Raw genomic sequence first — 19,386 nt, forward strand, 5'->3', positions numbered from 1 at the left:
GGCGGGCTTTCACCGGTGCCCCCAGCCCGGGGCGGGGCCAACGCGGGAGCCCCGCCCACCCCTCTGCAGAGGCCGCGCGCCCCGCCCCCCGCTCCTCGCCGCGCTCGGCCGCCCTCTCCGGCTCCAGGCGGGTCTTCCGCGGCCCGGGCCGGGGCGCGGCGGTCAGCGGCCCCGCGGCACCGCCTTCTTGCCGCGCGGGGCCTGGGCGCGGGGCGCGGGGCGGGGCCGGGGGCGGGGCACTGACGTCGCGGCGCGGCCGGCGGCCCGGGAGGCGGGGAGGCCGGGAGGCGGGGAGGCAGCGGCCGGCGCGGCCCAGCCCTGCCCGCAGCTGCGGCGGCCGGGTTGCGGGCGGCGGCGGCAGCGCTCCCGGCCGGCTCCTGACCGCCCCCCGCCGCTGCCCGGTTTCTCACTTGGTCCGGGTGTCTGCGCCCGGTTCGGCCGGCCCTCGGCCACTGCCACTTCCCTGCCATGGCCCTCGTGCGGGGCGCCGAGCCGGCGGCGGGGCCCTCCCGCTGGCTCCCCACTCACGTCCAGGTGACCGTGCTGCGGGCCCGCGGGCTGCGGGGCAAGAGCTCGGGCGCCGGCAGCACCAGCGACGCCTACACAGTGATCCAGGTGGGCCGCGAGAAGTACAGCACGTCGGTGGTGGAGAAGACGCCGGGCTGCCCCGAGTGGCGTGAGGAGTGCTCCTTCGAGCTGCCGCCCGGCGCCCTGGACGGCCTGCTGCGGGCGCAGGAGGCCGACGCGGGCCCGGCGCCCTGGGCCGCGGGCTCTGCTGCCGCCTGCGAGCTGGTGCTCACCACCATGCACCGCTCGCTCATCGGCGTCGACAAGTTCCTGGGCCAGGCCACCGTGGCGCTGGACGAGGTCTTCGGCGCAGGCCGCGGCCAGCACACACAGTGAGTGAGGGGCGCTGGCGCGCCGAAACGGTTAAAGGCCTCCCGGGGCGGGGCTGGCGGGGGAGCGGGACCCCGAGCCTCGGCCAGAGCGGTGCGCCCTTTGCCTCGCGCTCAAGGGCGTAAACCAACAGGTCGGTTCTTTGCATGTCTGGGGTCGCCTTCCGATCGCCAAATGTGCGCTGTGCTGCGCTCGGCCGCTGGTGGATCCTTGGGGAGGCCTGGGGGAAGTGTGAGCCATGGCCTAGCGTTAGGAGTAGATTGTCAAGTAAAGTTCGGAGGGGGATCCAGAGGCTCTTGGACTCCTCTAGAAGGGAAATCTTGGGGCCATTGTTAGTGCCTCCGGGCCTGTCTCTCTTTCCTGGAAGGGGAGGGGAACTGCAGGCCCCAAGCCCGGCCCGCAGGGTAGTGGAGAGGCGCTGCCTCGCCCTGGGGACGAGGGAAGGTGCTGTGTTGTCCTCGAGGGCGAGACTGAACGGAGGCGCCCCACCAAATCTGGAGACTGCAGAGGGCATCTGCTTCTTGTCTGGTGATCAGATGCCCTCTGCCGCCCAGAGACGCCCCCCAACGCCCTACCCCTTTCTGTCCCTGGTCCAAGAACAGAAAAACCTCCTAAATAAGGGAAAGAAACACTTCAGTCAGACTTCAAGCGTCTTGTCTCTCCTGCGTGAGGTGAGGGCCATGGCATGGTTAATGCACAGTAGGCGTAATCTCCCAGTCACTTCCACCTGGAAGGGCCAGTGAGTTTTTTTAATCATTTATTTTGGCAGTGTTTAACCTTCGCTGTATTAAGATCAAGGTTTCAGGCTTGGAGCCCCATTTCCTGTTTTGAGCTTGGGCAGGATCTGGAAGCCAGGCCTTAGGGCTGACAACTTGAGTGGATCACTCAAGTGGTTAACTGGGGGTGACACCTTCCCTGGATGGGGAGGTTAAGGGGATGGGAGCAGGGGTGTGCCCTCGGTGAGGACAGATGCTGGAAAGTTTTCCCTGAGTGGAATGGCATCCAACTGAGTAAATCTAGGAAGGCTTGCTGGAGGAGGAGGATGAGCCTGCTGCAGACCCAAATGGAAGCAGGATTTGCATAGAAAAGGATCTGACCTTGAATATTTTTTTCCAAAATGTGGGTAGGTAAGGGCCTTCGTGGCTCTTTGTGGCTTGGGGTGGGAAGCGGGTTAGCACAGGGCAGGTTCCGGGCAGGGCTGTCATCTGGCTCCATCTCCCCCTCCCCTGGCCTTCTCCTCTCCTTCCCTCATGACTTGCTGTTTGGTTGCTGGGTGTGGGGTCATGTGGTGTAGCTTGGCCCTTGTTTTGTTTTTTTCCTCCCCTTTTCTGTCCTGTTCCCTCCTTCCTGGCTCAGGGACCCCAAGGGGGTGGGGGTGGGGCGGAAAGCTCTCTCCTGGGTCTCTTAGCATTTTCTTTTTCCACGGAGCTTCCTGTTCCCAAATTCATTCCACCCGTCTTTTCCAGTCCGTCAACCAGCACTCAGCTAATCTGACCAGACTGGGTGGGTGACACATCTGGGGGGCAGACAAAAAAGTCTCCAGGCTTGTGGGGAGGGGCTTCTGTGAGGTCAGGGACTTGGGGAGCGCTTCTGTGAGGTCAGTGATGTGGGGAGGGGCCTTTGATTATTTTCAGTTCCTGCCTTTGGTTTCTTCTCGGCCTCTGGATCGTCCTTAGCTGAGCGTCTGTGCCTGTAGACCCAGCAGGGCTTGTTTGCAGCCAAGGACAGTCCATCTTGCAGAATTTCTCTTGCCACCCCTTGATCTGAATGAGGGCCTTACTTTACTTTATAGAAGTCGCATCTTTTCCAGCAGGATCTCTCGGCACCCACCCGGCTGCCTTTCTTTTGAGCATGGACCTGGGTTATTTATAGAACCTGGAGGGGCCAGGAGGGGAGAGGGGCACTTGTGGTGGGCAGAGGAACAGTCTGTGGAGTTGGCCTCATCTTATGATTCACTGGACCTAGAAGCATATCCACTGACAGAGGGTGAGAGCCACCACCCCCACGCTGGGCCCCACCTCCCACCTCTGGCTCTAATGGCCACCCCTGGGGGCCTTTCCTGGAGTACCCTGCATGAGCTGCTAAGACAGTGAGTCTGCACATTGTCCATGGGGGAGAGGGCAAGACGGAGAGGACCAGGGTCTATCCTCTTAGCTTTGGGTAATGGTGGAAAAGAACAGTAGCCACTCTTTAACTCCAGGAACCAGGGGTGTTGGTCACAAGGAGGCCAGATGGTAGTCCTGTGTTGCCGAGACAGAACCTGACTGGGGAAAGGCAGCCTCATGGTTAATAGGAGGGGCCTGTGGAGTTGCACGGAACGGATTCCGGTCCCAGACCTGCCATCTTGTGGCAAGTCAGATAAACTCTTAGTGCCTCAGTGTTCTCATCTGTAAAATGGGTCTAATTTACACCCTCACACAGTTGATGTAAGAGATGAACTAAGAGTGCGATTAAAGTACGTGGACATGATTGGTGGTCAGTGTTGGGGCTCCTCTCAGGAGCTGCTGTGTGTGGTGATGGTGACGGTGGCGGCGGGGGTGCTAGATGCCTCGACACCCCAAGGCTCCTTTGTCAGTGGGATGCTCTGTGAGGTGAGGGATTTCACTGGAGGCCTTCAAATAATTGAAGAGGAAATTCTCGAAACAAAACAATGTGATATATGGGGAAACTGATTATAACCCTCTCCCCTCGCTAAAGCCATAAGTGGGTCATCTCAGGTCTGAGAATCCTAAGAGATGCTTCTCTCCTATTTCCTTTCTGGTTTTTACCTCTGGCACCCAGCCTTGTCCTCCCCACTGGGTGCTCTGTGTGGGGTAAAACAGTCCCTTCTGTGAAGAGCCCCCGTTCCAGGCCTGTTGGATTGATGGTTAGAGCCTGGCCCCCTGGAAAGGCTGTCTGTGGGCTCAATTTGGGTTGGGAACAGTTTGTCTTTTTTCATCACAAAGAGTGAAACTGTTGAGACCACGGGCAGGCTGCTAACTGGCCCCCGGAGAGGCTCTGTCGGCCCTGCCAGCCTTGTGCTGTTGATATAGTGGGGGGCGTCCGGGAGGCCTGTGGCTGAGGAGGACTTGGGTTGGAGACCAGAGTCATCTGCCTGGCTGGTCCTGGTGGCCTGAGACCTCCTTGAGAAGGGTGGGTTTGGGGGCACTGGAAGAGGCACCTGAGGGAAAACACAGCCTGCTGGCCTCAGGTCGGGACAGTCTTTTGGGGCTTCCATCCAGCCCTAAACCTCTCGATAGTCTTCGTGTTACTGTTGTAGGCAGATGGCCTGTGACCTCACAGCCTTCTCTCCACTGATTTCCAGATGTGGCTGCTCCTCAGGAAGCGGCTGAGGCCACGAGGGTCCTTGGCTTCGGCTCGTGCTCCAGCCCCAGACCTGGACGCTCGTGGGGCTGCTGAGGCAGTCTGCTTTGGCTTCCCTGCCGGGGAGGGGTGTGGCTGTACTTAAACCAGTCATTAGGACGGAGGAGGCTCCGTCTCCTTTAGCTGTGAGGCAGTTTTTATTTGGGGTTGCTGGAGCAGTAGCGTCTCGGGAGCGGGGAGGGGTAGGAAGTGCCTCCTCCGTCAGACTGGGCGGCTCCTCCTGGCTGGCACAGCAGCTTCCCCTTCCCTCTGCATTTGGCCCTGGGCAGGAACCCCATCTCTGCCCTGTTCTCCCCTCCCTGTTGGCAGCCGGGGACGGGCACCACTCAGCAGAACCTCCACCCCGGGCGACCTTGAGGGCTGTCCCTTTCCTCTGTCGGGGCTGCCCGCCACCCTGGTGCTGTGACGCTCTCGCCCACGCTAAACGACTGGTCTGGCCTCGTCCAGATGTTTCCCCTGCCCTCCCCACCCTGCGCCCGCCCGGACAGATAATTAACGCAACACAGGAGCTCTGTGTGCTCTGGGGAAATGAGTGCTCTATTTCGTTCCTTGTGCCCAGGGCCCGTCCTCTGCAAAACGGCGTGGTCGTGAAGCAGCTTTGCCCTTCCGCACGACCACCTAATAAAACTACGTCCACGGGGCGGGTCCTTTATGCACCTGGCAGTCCTGCCTGGAAAGAGTCTGAGACTTTGCTCTTTCCGAGCCGGCTGAGGACCCCTTAGGTTATTTCTTCCCCCAGGATCAGCGGCAGCCAGGCAGGAAAGCTGGGCTTGGCAGGTCAAGCTGAGGCCCGGGCGTGGGGCTGGGCCCAGGCCGCTCCTCAGTGAGCAGCAAGCAAGGGGGGTCTCTGCAAGTTCAGGTCCCAGGAGGCCGTGCTTCAGAGGAGCTGCATGGGGGAGGGGCTTTGTCACCGGCCACCTCAACCTTCTGCTGACCCTGGGGTGGGGGGCTGTGGAATCATCATGGAATTCCAATGTCAGGGCTAGAAGAGCACTTCATGTGGAATTGAGGCTGGGGAGGGAGAGTGACGTGTTGTCAGCTACTCAGCAATTAGCGGAGGGTGGGGCTCTGTGTGGTTTCTGTGAGGCCCTGGCGGCCTGCGGAGCTATAGGATTTGGGGTAAAGAAGAGACGTCATTTGGTGCCCTGTGTGCATCCCAGGGTTTCTGTGGAAGTGTCTGTGGGGTGTGAGTGAGAGAGATACATTTTGGTCAGGATGGGGAGGGGCCTTGGGGCTTATCTGCGATCCTGGAGAGCAGTCTTGTCCAAAGTGCTGGGCAGAGGCCGAGAGGGGCCCCTAGGGGGGAGGCCAAAAGAATGGGAGGACATGGACACCCCGGCCTACGTGCCCGGAGGGTGCAGTCTCGTTAGGAGGATGGACCCCCGAATTTGCAGGAAGGGCCATATCCAGGTGCTGTATTTTGGGGCCTAGCCAGAAGCGCTGGAGATGTTCAGAGTAGGACAGAGCCACTGGGCTCAGCTGTGGTCAGGGCAGGCCTCCTTGAGGAGGCGACAGACACCAAAGACCTGTCAGGCTGGCCTTCGGAGATCCTGTCTGCCAACCACCTTCTCTGAGTTCCCACACCAGTAGCAGGTGGCGCTCTGTTTTGGAGGGTTATTACTTCTGTGTTGGTCTAATATCATGCATTAAGCCCTTTCTAGGTGCTGGTACTGTGCGAAGGACTTGACTTACAAGAGCTCACGGCAATCCCTACAGGTGCAGCTACTAGAGTTGTGTTTAACAGATGAAGAACCAAGGCACAGAGAGGTGAAGTGACTTTTCTAGAGGCACACAGCACATGCCGGAGTTGGGATTTGGACCCGGGCAGCCTGGCTTCAGAGTCTGCTCTTCACTACCACGCTGTGCTGCCCATCTCAGTTTTCCCCCACATCTCCCACAATTCAGCTCTGCTTAGGACGAGGTGCTCAGCGGCTGCCCTCCTGAGGGTTCCTCTCGCCTCCCCAAAGCCCCTCTCTGTGGTTAGGCTGGGGGCTCTGTGAGCATGCCCTGCGTCTCCTGTGTGAGGCCTTGGCTGACTGGGGTAAGCACGTTTGGTCTGCAGCTCGGCGTCTGTCTCGGAGAAAGGGGCTGTTGCCTGGTACTTTAGGAAGGAGGGTATCACTGCCACCAGGGGTCTCCCAGGAGTGGGAGGAGGCCTGGGAAGCTCTGCCTTGGCCCCAGGCCCCCCTACCCTGGGGAGATTTTCTCCCACTGGCTTATGCAGTAGAGCAGGGCTTGGGAGCATCAGCAGACACAAGACTTCCTGACCTTTCCCGAGACATCACGTGCTGGTTTTACTGTGACAGAGCACGCCGAGCCGTCCGGTTCCTCCTCCTGCAAGCCTTGTAGTTGGCCTTTTTTTCTTTTGTTCAACATCTAGGAAGCAGTTACTGGGCAACCTTTGTGCCTAGGTTAGAGCTTTGGAGGAAAGGAAAGAGAGAAAATTTATAGGCCTAGAAGGGCGAAAATATGCCTGAGACAAGACTTACACAGGAAGGATAAGTAGCCTACAAAGCAGCATATAAAAAGTGTGAGAGAAGGAAAGGGTCAGATGAAGCATGAACTAACCGGGGGTGGAGTGATCAGGGTGGGCTGCCCGGGGGAGGCGGGACCTTGAATGACGGGTGAGGTGTGAGCGGGGCTGGGTGAGTTTTGGGGAGGGAGACTGCCCCTCCTGGAAGGGGAGGTGGTTCGGTGGGGCTGGGCCAGGGGAGGGAATGGAGGGGAGCCAAGCTTACTGACTTTCTCTACTTCTTATTTATTTTTGAGTAGTTCACCTGGTTCAAATTCTAAAGGTACAGAGAGTACACAAAAATCTCCCTCGCCTCGACCTTGTGTCACCTAGCTCCTCTTGGCAGAGGCAGCCAACATTACCAGTTCTTGTGTAACCTTCCAACTCATTCCTTGCATTTTTTTTCTTTGCTAGTTTTTTCTTGGTGAGGAAGATTGGCCCAGAGCTCACATCTGTTGCCAATAGTCCTTTTTTTTTCCTCCTCCCCAAAGCCCCAGTACATAGTTGTGTATCCTAGTTATAAGTCCTGGTTCTTCTATATGGGATGCTGCCACAGCATGGCTTGATGAGTGGTGTGTGGGTCCACACCCAGGATCCAATCTGGTGAGCCCCGGGCCACTGAAGCAGAGTGCATGAACTTAGCCATTATGTCACTGGGCCAGCCCCTCATTCTGTGCCTTTAAAGCCAAGACATTATGTATTTTCTTCTCCCCACCCTTTTTGTTCACACAAATGCAACATTCTCTACACACAGGTCTGTACCTACAGTCAGCTTGACATCCCCACATAGGGGTGTTTATTGTTTGTCTCTACCCGTTGTGGGTCTGAACTGAGACCCTGGCAAAGGGATGGCCACTACTTAGTTTTGTCCTCCGTGACCCAAGACTCCTGTTTCGGGTGAATATGGGGTTAGGAGCAAACTGGGGAGGAGGGTGTAGTTAAGTAGAATTTCTTCCTTGTTCCCCCATCTGCCAAAGAGCCCCTGGGAGAAGTCGTCTTGCTGGTTCTCTCCTTCCTCCCGGGCAGGGTCATTGCTGGCAGTCCTGGGCTACGTTGCTCCCACGGGGCTGATGACAAGCCTGTAAAAGGCCCTTGATAGACAGTAAACCCAAATCTTTATGTGTGGGTTGGCCTACTTTTCAGAGTGCTTTCCCAGCATCACCTCATTTCATTCCTCCCTGAGGGCAGGCAGGGTGACCCCCCTCTGTACAGATGTGAAGGAGACTGGGGTCTCAGGAGGTGGGATGACCTGTCTGAGGTCACATGACTTGTTAGTGGCAGCCAGACTTCTGACGTTGAAGCCCAGTGCTTGCTTTTCTCCGTTGTGCCTTCAAATGTCCGTGCTCTCTGTTGCTGTCTGTGGTGGCTAGCCTTGTCTCCAGGCGTTTTTATAGCTTTGCCTTGGCCGGGTGAACGTGGCCACGTCCGAGGCAAGCTGGTGGCGACAGACCTTTGGAGCCTCCAGCAGAAGGAGGAATGAGGATCAGCGAAAAGTTTGTGCCCGGGAGGGAGAGGGGGGTGGACCTGGCTGGGGTCTGAGGTGAGCTGAGCGGGCCATGCCCAGGGAGGCAGGGGTAACCAACGAAGGGACAGTCTGGGCTCCGAGAGCTGTTGGTGCCAGGCACGGCGCCAGAGACGGTGATGAGAATCATCTTCTGGCCTGATGGAGGCAGGATCCTGTCCTGCGACTGTGTCTGCTTTGCGTTTTTACTGTAGATAGCAAATCAAAGGGCAGGTTAGGTTGTGGTTACAGGCAGCCAGAGGGGATTGGCCTGCGGCCACGTGCCTCCTGTCTGATGGAGTGTAGGGAGGGCTGCTTTTGTGGGGATCCAGGGGCTGGAGGAGACTGGGGGAGAGGTTTCCAGCTGTCTTTCCAAACTCTGAGTAATCACAGTTTTACTTGGCCCTTCTCCCTGCCCCTAACTGGCTTGTTTTATCAGCCCTGTTTACAGAGGTGAAATGACTAGTTTAAAACCACTTAGTAAGTCAGAGCCAGGACCAGAACCCAGGTCTCCCATCTTCCAATCCACTAGAGTTTTCCCACTATGCCCTTAAAATAATTTTTATTTTTAACTTATTTTGGGGACTAGCTGAGCCCCGCCAATTCTGTCTCATTTATCCAGCAGGCGTTAGAAGGTGTTCCATATATCAAGGCCCTGTCCCTGGGTTGTGGGGGATAAAAGGGCTGGCCGGTAGCATAGTGGTTAAGTTCCTGCACTCTGCCTCGGCATCCAGGGGTTCACCCGTTTGGATCCCAGGTGTGGACCTACATGCTATTCATCAAGCCATGCTGTGGTGGCATCCCAAATACAAAATAGAGGAAGATGGGCACAGATGTTAGCTCAGCGACAGTCTTCCTTAAGCAAAAAGAGGAAGATTGGCAACAGGTGTTAGCTCAGGGCCACTCTTCCTGACCGGGGGAAAAAAAGTCAATAAGAGTCCCTGCTGTCCGTAAGTAGTATGAGTGCAGGGTAGAGTGGCTTTGCCGGAGTGCTGCTGGAGGGGGACGAACGGGGGTCGCTCCCGGCCCCTCATACCTTCCCCATTGCTCCTGTCTTAGTTTAGGAATTTTTTTTTTTTTTTTACCTCTGCTCTGTTATCATAGCTTTGGCTGCCTTTTTATAAGCCAGAATGCCAGTTTATTAATTGGTGGGGAGAAATCACTGCTAAGGCGTAAGGAGTTGCTCGGGTCTGCCTGGCCATGCGACCTGCTCCTGGCTGTGCTGGCCTCCTGCTGGTCTCGTGGCCTCGCCTCTCTGCTGTCTCTTTCCCTCTTCCTGCAGCCCAGTATGCATCAGGTCATGTCCTGGTTTTGTATCCTGGAGTGCTCTTCAGGGCCCAGAATAAAGTTACCACTCTTTAGTGTGATGTTCCAGGCCATCTTCTGTCTGCCCCAAAGCACCTTTCTGCTGTCTTCACCTGTCCAGCCCTGGGCACCTGTGTATTCTGTTCCTTCCACCTGGAAGGTCTCCTTGCCCCCCTGCTTGCCTCCTTCCTACCCATTGTTCAAGGCCCAGTATAAATGCCATGTCCTTTACTACCCCCTCCCTAAATCATCTTACTACTCCCCTTTAACCTTCTTGCACACTTTATTTGTGCATTTTTGTGGTGTTGATCACCTTCCTTTATTTATGTGGCTATCTTTTTTCCCCACCAAGATGTAAGCTTCTCCAGGAGGCTCCCTTTCTTGTTCCTGGCAAATACTCGGGAAATGTTTTGAGCGGAGGCCTGGCTGAGGCCCCCTCTGGTTGGGTGGAATTTCACTGGTGAGTTCCTTGTGCTTCTAAGACCTTGTGAGTGTCAGGGTAGGCTGTGGGGACCCCATGGGCCAGGCCCTGTGCTGGGGCTGTTGCCGTGAGTGGGCAGGGCTGAGCTCACAGGTCGGCACAAAGCTCAGAGACCAGGAGCGGGGCTCAGCCGTGGGATGAAGAGAAAAAGCCTGGTCCCAAGGCTACCCCCGACCTCCACAGGGTCTAGTCAAAGTGCAGCGTTAGTCTGTGTGGGACCAGAAGGAAAGTATGAATGAGCCCGTGTTCCCTAAATGCTTTGATACGCATCTCCAGCCATCGCCGACAGATTCGGATGCTTTTTAAAAAACATAACCATAATGCCCTTATCACACACATAAAATCAACAGTTCCTTAATTATCATCCAGTCTCCAGTCTGTATTCAAATTTCCTTGATATCAGCACTCTCTCTTCATGGGTGGCTTCCTGAGTCACGATCCAAATAGGGCTCCCGCACTGTGCCTGGCTGTTTGGTCTCCCAGGATGACAGTTCCCTCCCTCTTTGTGTCGGACCCCTACCTGATGGAGGAGCTTTGTCCCTGAGAATATCCCGCACTGTGGCTCCCGCTGATGGGTTCCTCATGACACCCTTCCCCTGATTCTCCAGCCCCTGAGCGCTAGTCGCTAGGTCTGGAAGGCCCCTTCCTCACGCCCTGCGTCCTGGCCCCGAGTCCTGGCCCCGAGTCCTGGCGGGAGTCCTTCCCCAGCTGGCTGACTCCCCTGCGAGGCCTCACTGTCTGCGTCTCATCTTCAGTGAGGTCCAGATTAAGTGGGTTCTGGGCTGTTAGCCCCACCCAGCCCTTATGAGGTTCTCCATCGTCCTTTGTCCCAGTGGTTTTAGTATCCACTGATGATTGCCACCTAGGTCTCCAGTTCTGTCTCTTCTTCCACATCTTCAGGAATCTGCTGTAAGGAGGAGCTTTGTCTCTCAATTATTTGGTCCCTTTCCATAGGAACAGCAGGCTGGCACAGTTCACTCAGGGATAGCTGGAATGGCAATTCTCTGCCACTATTTTTTACTTAGTGATGACTTTCAAATTAAAAACCTACCCTGCCCCGGATAGTGTGCATGACACCACTCATTTACGTGGCAGGAGTTTCCTGCCAGAGCAGACATTGCAGGGCAGCCTGGGGGCGGTGGGGACACGGTGGCCCACCTCTGAAAGCTGCAGGCCTTTTGAGGGCAGGTGATTTAATCTACACAGCATCACTTGAGATGGCCGACAGCTGGCCTGGAGCAGGAATCGGGGGCGCATAGTGTTATGGACAGATATCTTAGTGTTTTCTCCCACACTTTCCCCCGACATCTCATTTTTGAGTCCCACGTTTTCTCCACTCTGGAACCCTGCAGCCCCCCATTTGTACGAACTCTCTCAGGGAAGCCAAATGGGGAGAATGGGGCTGGAAAGGGAGAACTGGATTAGCATATCTTTCCTCTCCTTCACATTGGCTCCTCCCTTTCCCTTCTAGAAGATTCTCCAGCTAGCACATTGGGCAGCACAGTTGTCTTTCCTAAGGGCCTCTTGGCTTCATTTGCCTCAGGGGGTGGGGTTTGACTCCTGCAACTGTCAGCTTGCAGGCCGCTCTAGCTGTTCACTAGCCTGAGGCGAGGCCTGTCCCTGAAGAGGCAGGCTGCAGCCACAGCCAGAAGTGAGAAGCTGCAGACCTGGTGGGCTGCAGCTGTAGCAGCTGAGGACCAGCCCCAGGGAAGTTGGAGGTTGTGCTGTTGGGGCCGTGAATCAAACAAGCCCTCGGAGCAGCCTCCTCCCCAGCTGGCAGGTGCACTTGGCTGTTTTTGTTTCCCTGGAGTCACCTTCACTGGCATGCAGGGTGTTTGAGGGGCAGACTGAGCACTGTAGCGTGACGTGGGAGCCTCGGGGCCTCTGGCCGGCTTCTTGCCCCTTGCCGGGCCTTCCCAGGCCCCTGAGTAGGAAATGGGGCACAGCACCTTTCCTCTGCTTCGAGATCTCAGTGATTGCCATGGACCTAGTGGGCAGAAAGGGGAAGACGTGCCCTCCTGCTGCCTCTGCCCTCCTTACTGTGAGCAGCTGTGCTTGGCCCTCTCCGTGCCGAGAACCACTTTGGTATCTGGGGAAGCCTGTAGACCCCTTCTCAGAACAAGATCTCTAAATATATAGGATTACAAATTACACCAATGATAATGAAGCACATTGATCAATATATTAAAACATTAATTATGGAAATGTTTGCTAAAGTAACATGTGTTTTATTACTATATTAAATAAGATGATCCAGTGGTGCTCTAATAACTTGAGAGTTCAAAGCAGTGATGAAGGTAAATAGTATTTTGTGACATCTGCAACGTCTGTAGTGGGATATGAAGGTACCTGCTTTCTCTTGGTGATACACGCGTAGGTACTGCTGCTGTACTACTCCTGTTGCAAAAATTCATAATTGGAAGAAATGCTAAATTTCAGATAGAGGTTAGGGGAGATAAAGATGTAATTTATCTCCCGTCTAACACATAACTGCCTGCTTTAGAGAAATAAGGGGGTGACTTTGGACTCCTTGGCTGGGCAGGAAGCTTGGGCCTCTGGGCTTGGGTATGTGTGTGTGTGTGTTGTACTTGCACAGGGAGGCAGTCTAGTGCAGTGATCACGGCTAGGGGCTCTGGAGACAGGGAGCCTGAGTTCAAATCCCGGCTCTCCTACTTATTAAAAATAAGTGAGTCACTTAGCTCAACGGGCATCTCTGTGCCCAGCGTCTGCGTCTGCGAAAATGTGTGAGCTGACACTCCTGTGGCATTTCCCATGTGCCAGGCCCTGTTTTCTGAGTGCTCCACACATAATCCACTTAATCCTCATAGTGGTCTGTGAGGGGAGCGGACGTCCATTACCCCCGTCTTATAGACAGGTGTGGAAACTGAGGCAGGAAGAGATGAGGTGACCTGCTCAAGGTTACATAGTGGCTAAGTGGTGGGGCTGGGACTTAAAGGAGGCAGCCTGGCTCCAAAGTCCATGCCAGGAGCCCCTCTCAGGGTCTGCCTCCCACACCTACCTCACAGAGCTGTGAAGAGGATTAGTGAGGTATAATTTGGTGTGTTGAGTGCGTAGGATAGAGCCAGCATGCAGTAAGTGCTAACTGAGATATGTGGTTGTTAATGGTGATAAGATTCATGGCCTTTGAGGCCTAGTGATGGGGTACAGTGGGATCAGCAGCCCCCCTCCATTCTCGGGGCTGGGTACTTCTCAGGTCTGGTTGGTCTTCTCTCAGGGAAGTTAATGAGATTCTTAGCTCAGAGATGGCAGGTGAGGGTGTCAGGGTTAAAGAAGGTCCCCTGTTGGAATTGTCCCCTTGAAGCCTGGCACCTGTGGCTCCTGCCCTCAGGAGGCACCTGTTGGGGGTGGTGGGCACAGAGCCTCCTCTTTGCTCTTTGGGAGCTTCTAGTCTCATGGGTAAGACCCATGGGTTTGTGATGATAGAAATGTTACACAATTGTTCAGTTGTGAACAGGACAAACAAGTTCAATTCATAGATAATTTGTTAGTTCATTGGACAAATATTTAAGTGTCCACTATTTTAAGTGCTGGGGAAGCAGAGACGCGCCGAATCAAGTTGCCTCCTGTGGAGCAGGGGAAGACAGCCGTTAAGCAGCTGTGTATACATGCATCATTTTACTGTCTGGGACACACGCACAAGTGCACGCACACGCACAGTGTCAGGTAGCATTAAGTATGCTGAAGAGATAAAAGGGGGTGAGGGGCAGTTGTAGTTGGGGCACTCAGGGAAGACTGAGGAGGTTCAGGTGAGCTGATTAGAGTGAGGGAACCGTGGCCCGAGATCTGGGCCTGTGTCTCAGGCAGAGAGAAGAGCAGGTGTGGTGGCCTTGAGGTGGGAACATGCCTGATGGGGTCTGGGACACCAAGAAGGCCAGCGTGGGATGAGAGATGCAGAGTCACAGGAGCCGGGACCCAATAAATGGGTCCTCTCCACCATTCCGAGGAGGGGCTTGATGAGCTCCGGTTTCACCTGTTTGCTGGGTGGAGCGTGGATGGCAGAAGGCGGGTAAGCAGGCTGCTGGTGGTGGACTGCACTCTAGCAGTCAGTGGTGAGAGGGCTTGAGTTCTGGATATAGTTTGCAGATAGAGCTAAAAGAGTTCAAAGTTTAGATGTGGGGTGTGAGGGGGTGTGGGTTTGGGGTCTGAAATAAGTGATGTGTAGGGCTCAGGAAGGGGCGTGATTATTTGGGTCGTAAACTGAATTTTGGACTGATAAGAACTGGGGACAAGTCACATGTGCCTGGGCCTGTGGCTGTCACGCCCGTCTCCCATCTGGTCCCTGACAGGAACCGCCCTGGCCCTTGCGTCTGTGTTTGGCATCTGCCCTTGGTCTGCTCTCCCGGCATGCTGGGCCTTTCCAGTTACGGTGTGTGGCAGCTGCATTTCCTGAGAGGTGGGTGGAAGCTGGGTGTGGTGGGCCTGGGAGCCCTGCTAGCAGGAATAACTAGAGCCATTGTCTTGGTAACAGGTGGGGGAACTAGCCCCTGACCCCTTCCATCCCACCTTTGTCCTCTGCCCCTGCAGTAGGGGGGTGGTCTGGCAGGGGAGGAGGCTGAGGGCTGAGTCCTAAGTCCGCACTGGGCCTGCTGGACTTTGTCAGGCCCAGGGAGCTGGGGGAGGTAGAGCTGCTGAGCAGGGGGCCTTTAGGAGCTTTCCCATGGTTCCGCCCTCGCAGGAATTTGGGACCCTCATGGCTGTTGGGGTAGGCTGGGCTGCTCTCAAACAAGGTTTTCATGGCCTGGGGACTAGTCAAAACCTTGAGATTCTCTTAATGACCTGTCAGAGCTTCATCCTCCTGGGATTGTGCCAGCCCTTCCAATGGGTTTCTGGTCTTCATGCCCCATCTCCACACCTCTTCAGGAGTCTGAGGTGTACGTCCAGGCCTTTTCCAGCCTCTCTCCTCTCGGGGCATCCAGAGGCTCAAGCGTTTGCACTCAGTGTGATGAGAAATGCTACACCTTAAAGGTTAAGGGCACGCGCTGGGAGTTAGGCATCTTCATGTTCAAGTTCCAACTCCATCACTTACTAGCTGTGTGACCCTGACCAAGCCACAGACCTGCTCTGTAACTTGGTTCCTCCTCTGCAGAGTGGGGATGGTGGACCCTGTCTCCTGGCTGTGTGGGTAGTAGAAGAGGAGCCTGATGCGCTGCAAGCATCAACAAGGCTAGCTCTGCTGATTCCCTAGCCCTGTCACGCGTTTCCCTCCGCTCAGGTGTGGTCCACAGGCCAGCAGCAGCACAAGCATCCCCTGGAAGCTGGGCAGAAATGCAGCCTCTCAGGCCCATGCACACCCACGGGGTCAGAGCTGCATTTTAACCAGACCCAGTGCTCCTTTTACACTTGGCAGTTTGAGAGGCGCTGATGTGCGTCCCTCCTGAGTAGCAGCGTCTGTAGCAGTGCATGGCAAAGACATCAGGGTAAGGAGTTTTCTCCTACCGCTGCTTTCCTGACGGTGCCCATTGTGTCTTGGCTGCAGATGCACCCAGGACGAGTCCTAGATAATTATCATCTTTGTCAAACTGTTGTCTCCTGAGCACGTGCTGCCTGGGCCTTGGAGAGTTCAGTGCCCCAGACAGGGCAGGAGTCCAGGCGGGTGCAAGGTGGAGCCGTTGAGAACCTGCAGTGAAGGGTGTGTCAGCTGGTGATTTACATGCTGTTGGGGCCTGGGAACCCAGCTCTGAGGACTGGGCAGGTGTCAGGGGAACTGTATGGGGGCAGAATCACCGTCCCTCCTCCTGTCTCCACCAGAATGCTGTTTCAGGAGTGGTTTCATGGAAAAGAGCCCTTGTTCGTTTTAGCACTCTTTATTTATAGAAAGTGCTTAGTGGTGCCCGCCCCTCCCCCATGAGCGTGTTCCTCTGGAAGACAGCCTTCTCGGGGAAGGGGGGGCGGGGATGAGCGTGTCCAGGGTCAGTCCTCTCAGAGGAAGCTGGTCCTCGACTTTGGAAGGCAAGCCTTAGGCCGGCAGAGGAGAGACACAGGTTTCTCCTGGGTATTGCCTGAGTGTCGATGATGAACCCGGGTGGAGGAAAGTTGGTTGCTGATCCGTGAAGTGATGTAATCAGGCAGGGAACATCCCACTGTGGTTCTCACATGGGGTCTGGTGGATTCAGTCACTTGAGGAGGGATGCCCGCCCCCGCCTTTAAAAATATAGATTCCCAGCACTGGCCCTTCTGGTTCAGTAGGTTTTAGGTGCTGCCTTGGTGTGACTAGATTTAAAAGAAATCCCGTGCTGTTGCATGGCAGGGTTGGGTGCCAGAGCTGTAGGGCTCTGAAGATGAGGGCTGTCTCATGAGCCGCTGTCTACATGTGTGTTGGGGCTTTGGTCAAATCCTGGCTGATTCTGGCTGGGTCTCAGCCGTGGATGGGAGTGACAGGTCAGGCCTCAGCCTGAGCCTTGGAGTGGGAGTTCCTAGAGCTGCAGTAGCCCAGCCATGCTCAAAACCGGAGACCAGCGTGGGAGACCCGGCTGCTCCTCCCACCAGCCATCTCCTCTGTGGCCAGTCCTGGGGAATTTGGGGGGTATTTGTTAGGGGAGCCAGGAATCTGAAACTGAGGCACACTGCTCAGAGTTAAAGATGTGAGAACAAGACGAGTCCTGGGAGCTCACAGCTCTGGGAGAGAATGACAGGACTCAACGGGAAGCGTTGGTTCCGTGCTGACCAGGCGTTGGATACGTCATCCTCTCAGCAGCCTTGAGAGACTGGTATCTGCAGTGGATGGCCGGGGAAACGGAGGCTTAGAGAAGTAACCCCATAAGTGAAGGTCACACGCTGGTAAGGATGCAGAGCCCAGCTCTGAGCCAGAATGTTCTGCTGCCACGTGCATCCCGATGAGAGCAAGGGGTGGTCACAGCAAGGCGGAAACGGGATGGGGGCCGGCAGTGTATCCCTGAGGCCTTGTAACATCTCAGGCTTTACTGCCATACATTATTTCTTTACTTTGGAGCTGTGTGCCCCAGGGGTATACTCAGTAATATCCTCGGGCAACACAGTCCGGCTGGGGAGACCCTGATACCCAGGAAATGACAGTACCATGTGGTCATGGAGCAGAGTGCATCCAGATCTGGTTGTAGAGTTTGCTTCAGAGTATGTATGCCTGGTTGGAAGGAGGAGGGATTGGACCAGGCCAGGATGGTGGCAGCTGAGAGAGCTTCCTAGAGGAGGTGGGACTTGAACTAGGCCACAGGACCCTGTTGTCACGTTCCCCGTCGCAGCCTCGGTCTGTAGGGATGAGGTGCTCAGAGCCTCTTTGCTCTGGGGTCTACTGCCGGGGTGGGGGTGGGGGGTGGGGGCTCTGTAAAGAGAAAGTCTCTGTTGTTTCACTGAAGGATCATCAGTCCATGTTGGCAATGTTCGTGGCCTCCTAGCCTCCAGTGGACCGTGTGCTGCCGTGCCTGGCAGGTCTGGGGCCTTGGGGGGCCGTCTGGACAGGCAGGAGGAAGCAGGAGCAGCAGGTGGGAGGGAAGGATGCGCCCTTGGTCTGGGAGCTGGTGGTTGTGTGGCCTTGCCATCTCAGCCTGTGTGGGTCACACTCCTGGGAGAAGGCCTGCTCTGGTCGAGTCCTAGGGGCACTCGAAATGCCTGGCAGGGTCCAGCTCCATCCTGCCCTGGACTGGTAGGGAGATAGATGGGAGACCGTGGCTGGGGGTCCAGAGGCAGGTCCTAGCTATTCTCAGCCTCACTGTTCTGGATGGAGGAGTCTCAGAAAATGGTGAGGAGAGTCTTTTCTTTTCCCTCTGGCTTCCCTGAAAAGCAGGTCTAGAGAGAGAACCCCAAATTCCCTGAGGAAGAGCAGGAGAAGCAAGGGTGACCTTATAGAGGAGGGGGTTGGGAGGGCAGGGAACAGGGGTCCTTTGGGCAGAGGACCCAAGCCTCCCCCTGGGCTTGTGATGCCTCCTCCCTTCATCTGAGGGATGTGGGGAGAGGTGGGCAGCCCATTCTGTGGCTCAAGCAACTGGGGAGATAAGATAGGAACAGGCCTTTTCCTGTCTCTTTTTCCTATTATGACAGTAATGTATGCTCCTTATAAAACATTCAAACAGGACAAAAATAGACAGTGTCAGAAGTGATAGTTCCCTGCAGACTCACCCCCAAGAGATAACCATGGTCAATGCTGTGATGTAAGGAGTGTTGACCAGCCGGGGCCAACGGCCCCTGACCTTTAGGCCCTAGCAAAGAATGGCTGTGCTTACCGATTCCAGTTACTTAAGGCTTGCTGGCTTGGGGCTGGAGTCCATATGCTTCTGTTTTGCCCCACCTCCCAGGATCTTCCTGTGCTAAATGGGGCCTAGTCTGGGTTTGGGGAAAGTGACTGGGGCTTGGCCTTTAAAGAGTCAAAGGTCAGGCCCAGGGTGGGCATGTGGTTGAGAAAGTAGGGTTGTGAGGATGTTGATACTAGCTGGTTCGTCCTTCTAGTAAACGTCCCCCTTGGCCCCAGACATCCTCACACACATTCCTTCTGTCTGTCTCTTAGCTCTCTTCTCCCCTCACTTCTCCCCGCCTTGCCTATGTCTTTTCTCCCTGCCCCTGTTTATTATGGGAGCACAGAGGTGTGCACACACAGCCTCTGAGCATGGCTTCTGAGCCCTCCCTGCTTACCGTCCCGACCCAGCCTTCCCAGGGATGGTCTCTCAGGTTTGGGAGAGAAAACCAACAGAACAGCCCAGGCTCACTCTGCTCAGGCCATCAAGTGGGTCACCAAGGAGAGGCCAGGCACGTAGCACATGAGAGGTTAGTCAGGATGGACTCTTGCAGAGGGATGCAATTGGAGGTGCCCCTGCAAAGGCCTTTTTTTTTTAAAGTTTCAACATTAAAAATAACCATCACCACTACCACCACCACCACCAAGCCTTTGCAGTGACTTAATTCTGGACATTTGGGTGTTTAGGGATTTTTCATACAAAAGATCCCTGACTCCCAACTCCTTTATGTCCATGAAAAGCTCAGGGGGTTGGACCTGTGGGGGAGGCAGATCTTAGGAGGGGGATGACCGCCATAGCAGTGACTGAGGCATGTGGGGTGTGGTGTAGTGTGTAGTGCTGTGTGGTATGGTGTGTGAGGTATAGTGTGTAGTGTTGTGTGGTATGGTGTGTGAGGTGTAGTGTGTAGTGTTATGTGGTGTGGTATGTGTGATGTGAGATGTAGTGTGTGGTATGGTGTATGTGATGTGTAGTATAGTGTGTAGTGTTGTGTGGTGTGGTCTGTGTGATGTGAGGTGTAGTCTGTAGTGTTGTATGGTATGGTGTGTATGGTGTAGTGTGTGGTATGGTGTATATGTGTATGGTGTAGTATGTAGTGTTGTGT

At 55.5% G+C, this 19,386-nt stretch overlaps 1 protein-coding gene across 4 annotated transcripts in view; it reads left to right on the forward strand.

Moving 5' to 3' along the window:
* Nucleotides 1–266: 266 nt before the first annotated feature.
* The window catches only part of RAB11FIP5 (RAB11 family interacting protein 5), a 38,457-nt gene continuing 19,337 nt past the window's right edge, over nt 267–19,386 (forward strand). The window contains exon 1 of one of the 4 annotated variants that reach the window (XM_023618893.2): nt 267–899. In XM_023618893.2, the coding sequence (XP_023474661.1) occupies nt 469–899 (431 nt within the window). In that variant the 5' untranslated portion in view covers nt 267–468. Of the gene's footprint in view, nt 900–999; nt 1,031–19,386 lie in introns of those variants that run through there. The other 3 variants (XM_023618891.2, XM_023618890.2, XM_070236242.1) reach the window with 3 other exon arrangements.

Source organism: Equus caballus, chromosome 15 (assembly GCF_041296265.1).
Source record: "Equus caballus isolate H_3958 breed thoroughbred chromosome 15, TB-T2T, whole genome shotgun sequence".
NCBI lineage: Eukaryota > Metazoa > Chordata > Mammalia > Perissodactyla > Equidae > Equus > Equus caballus.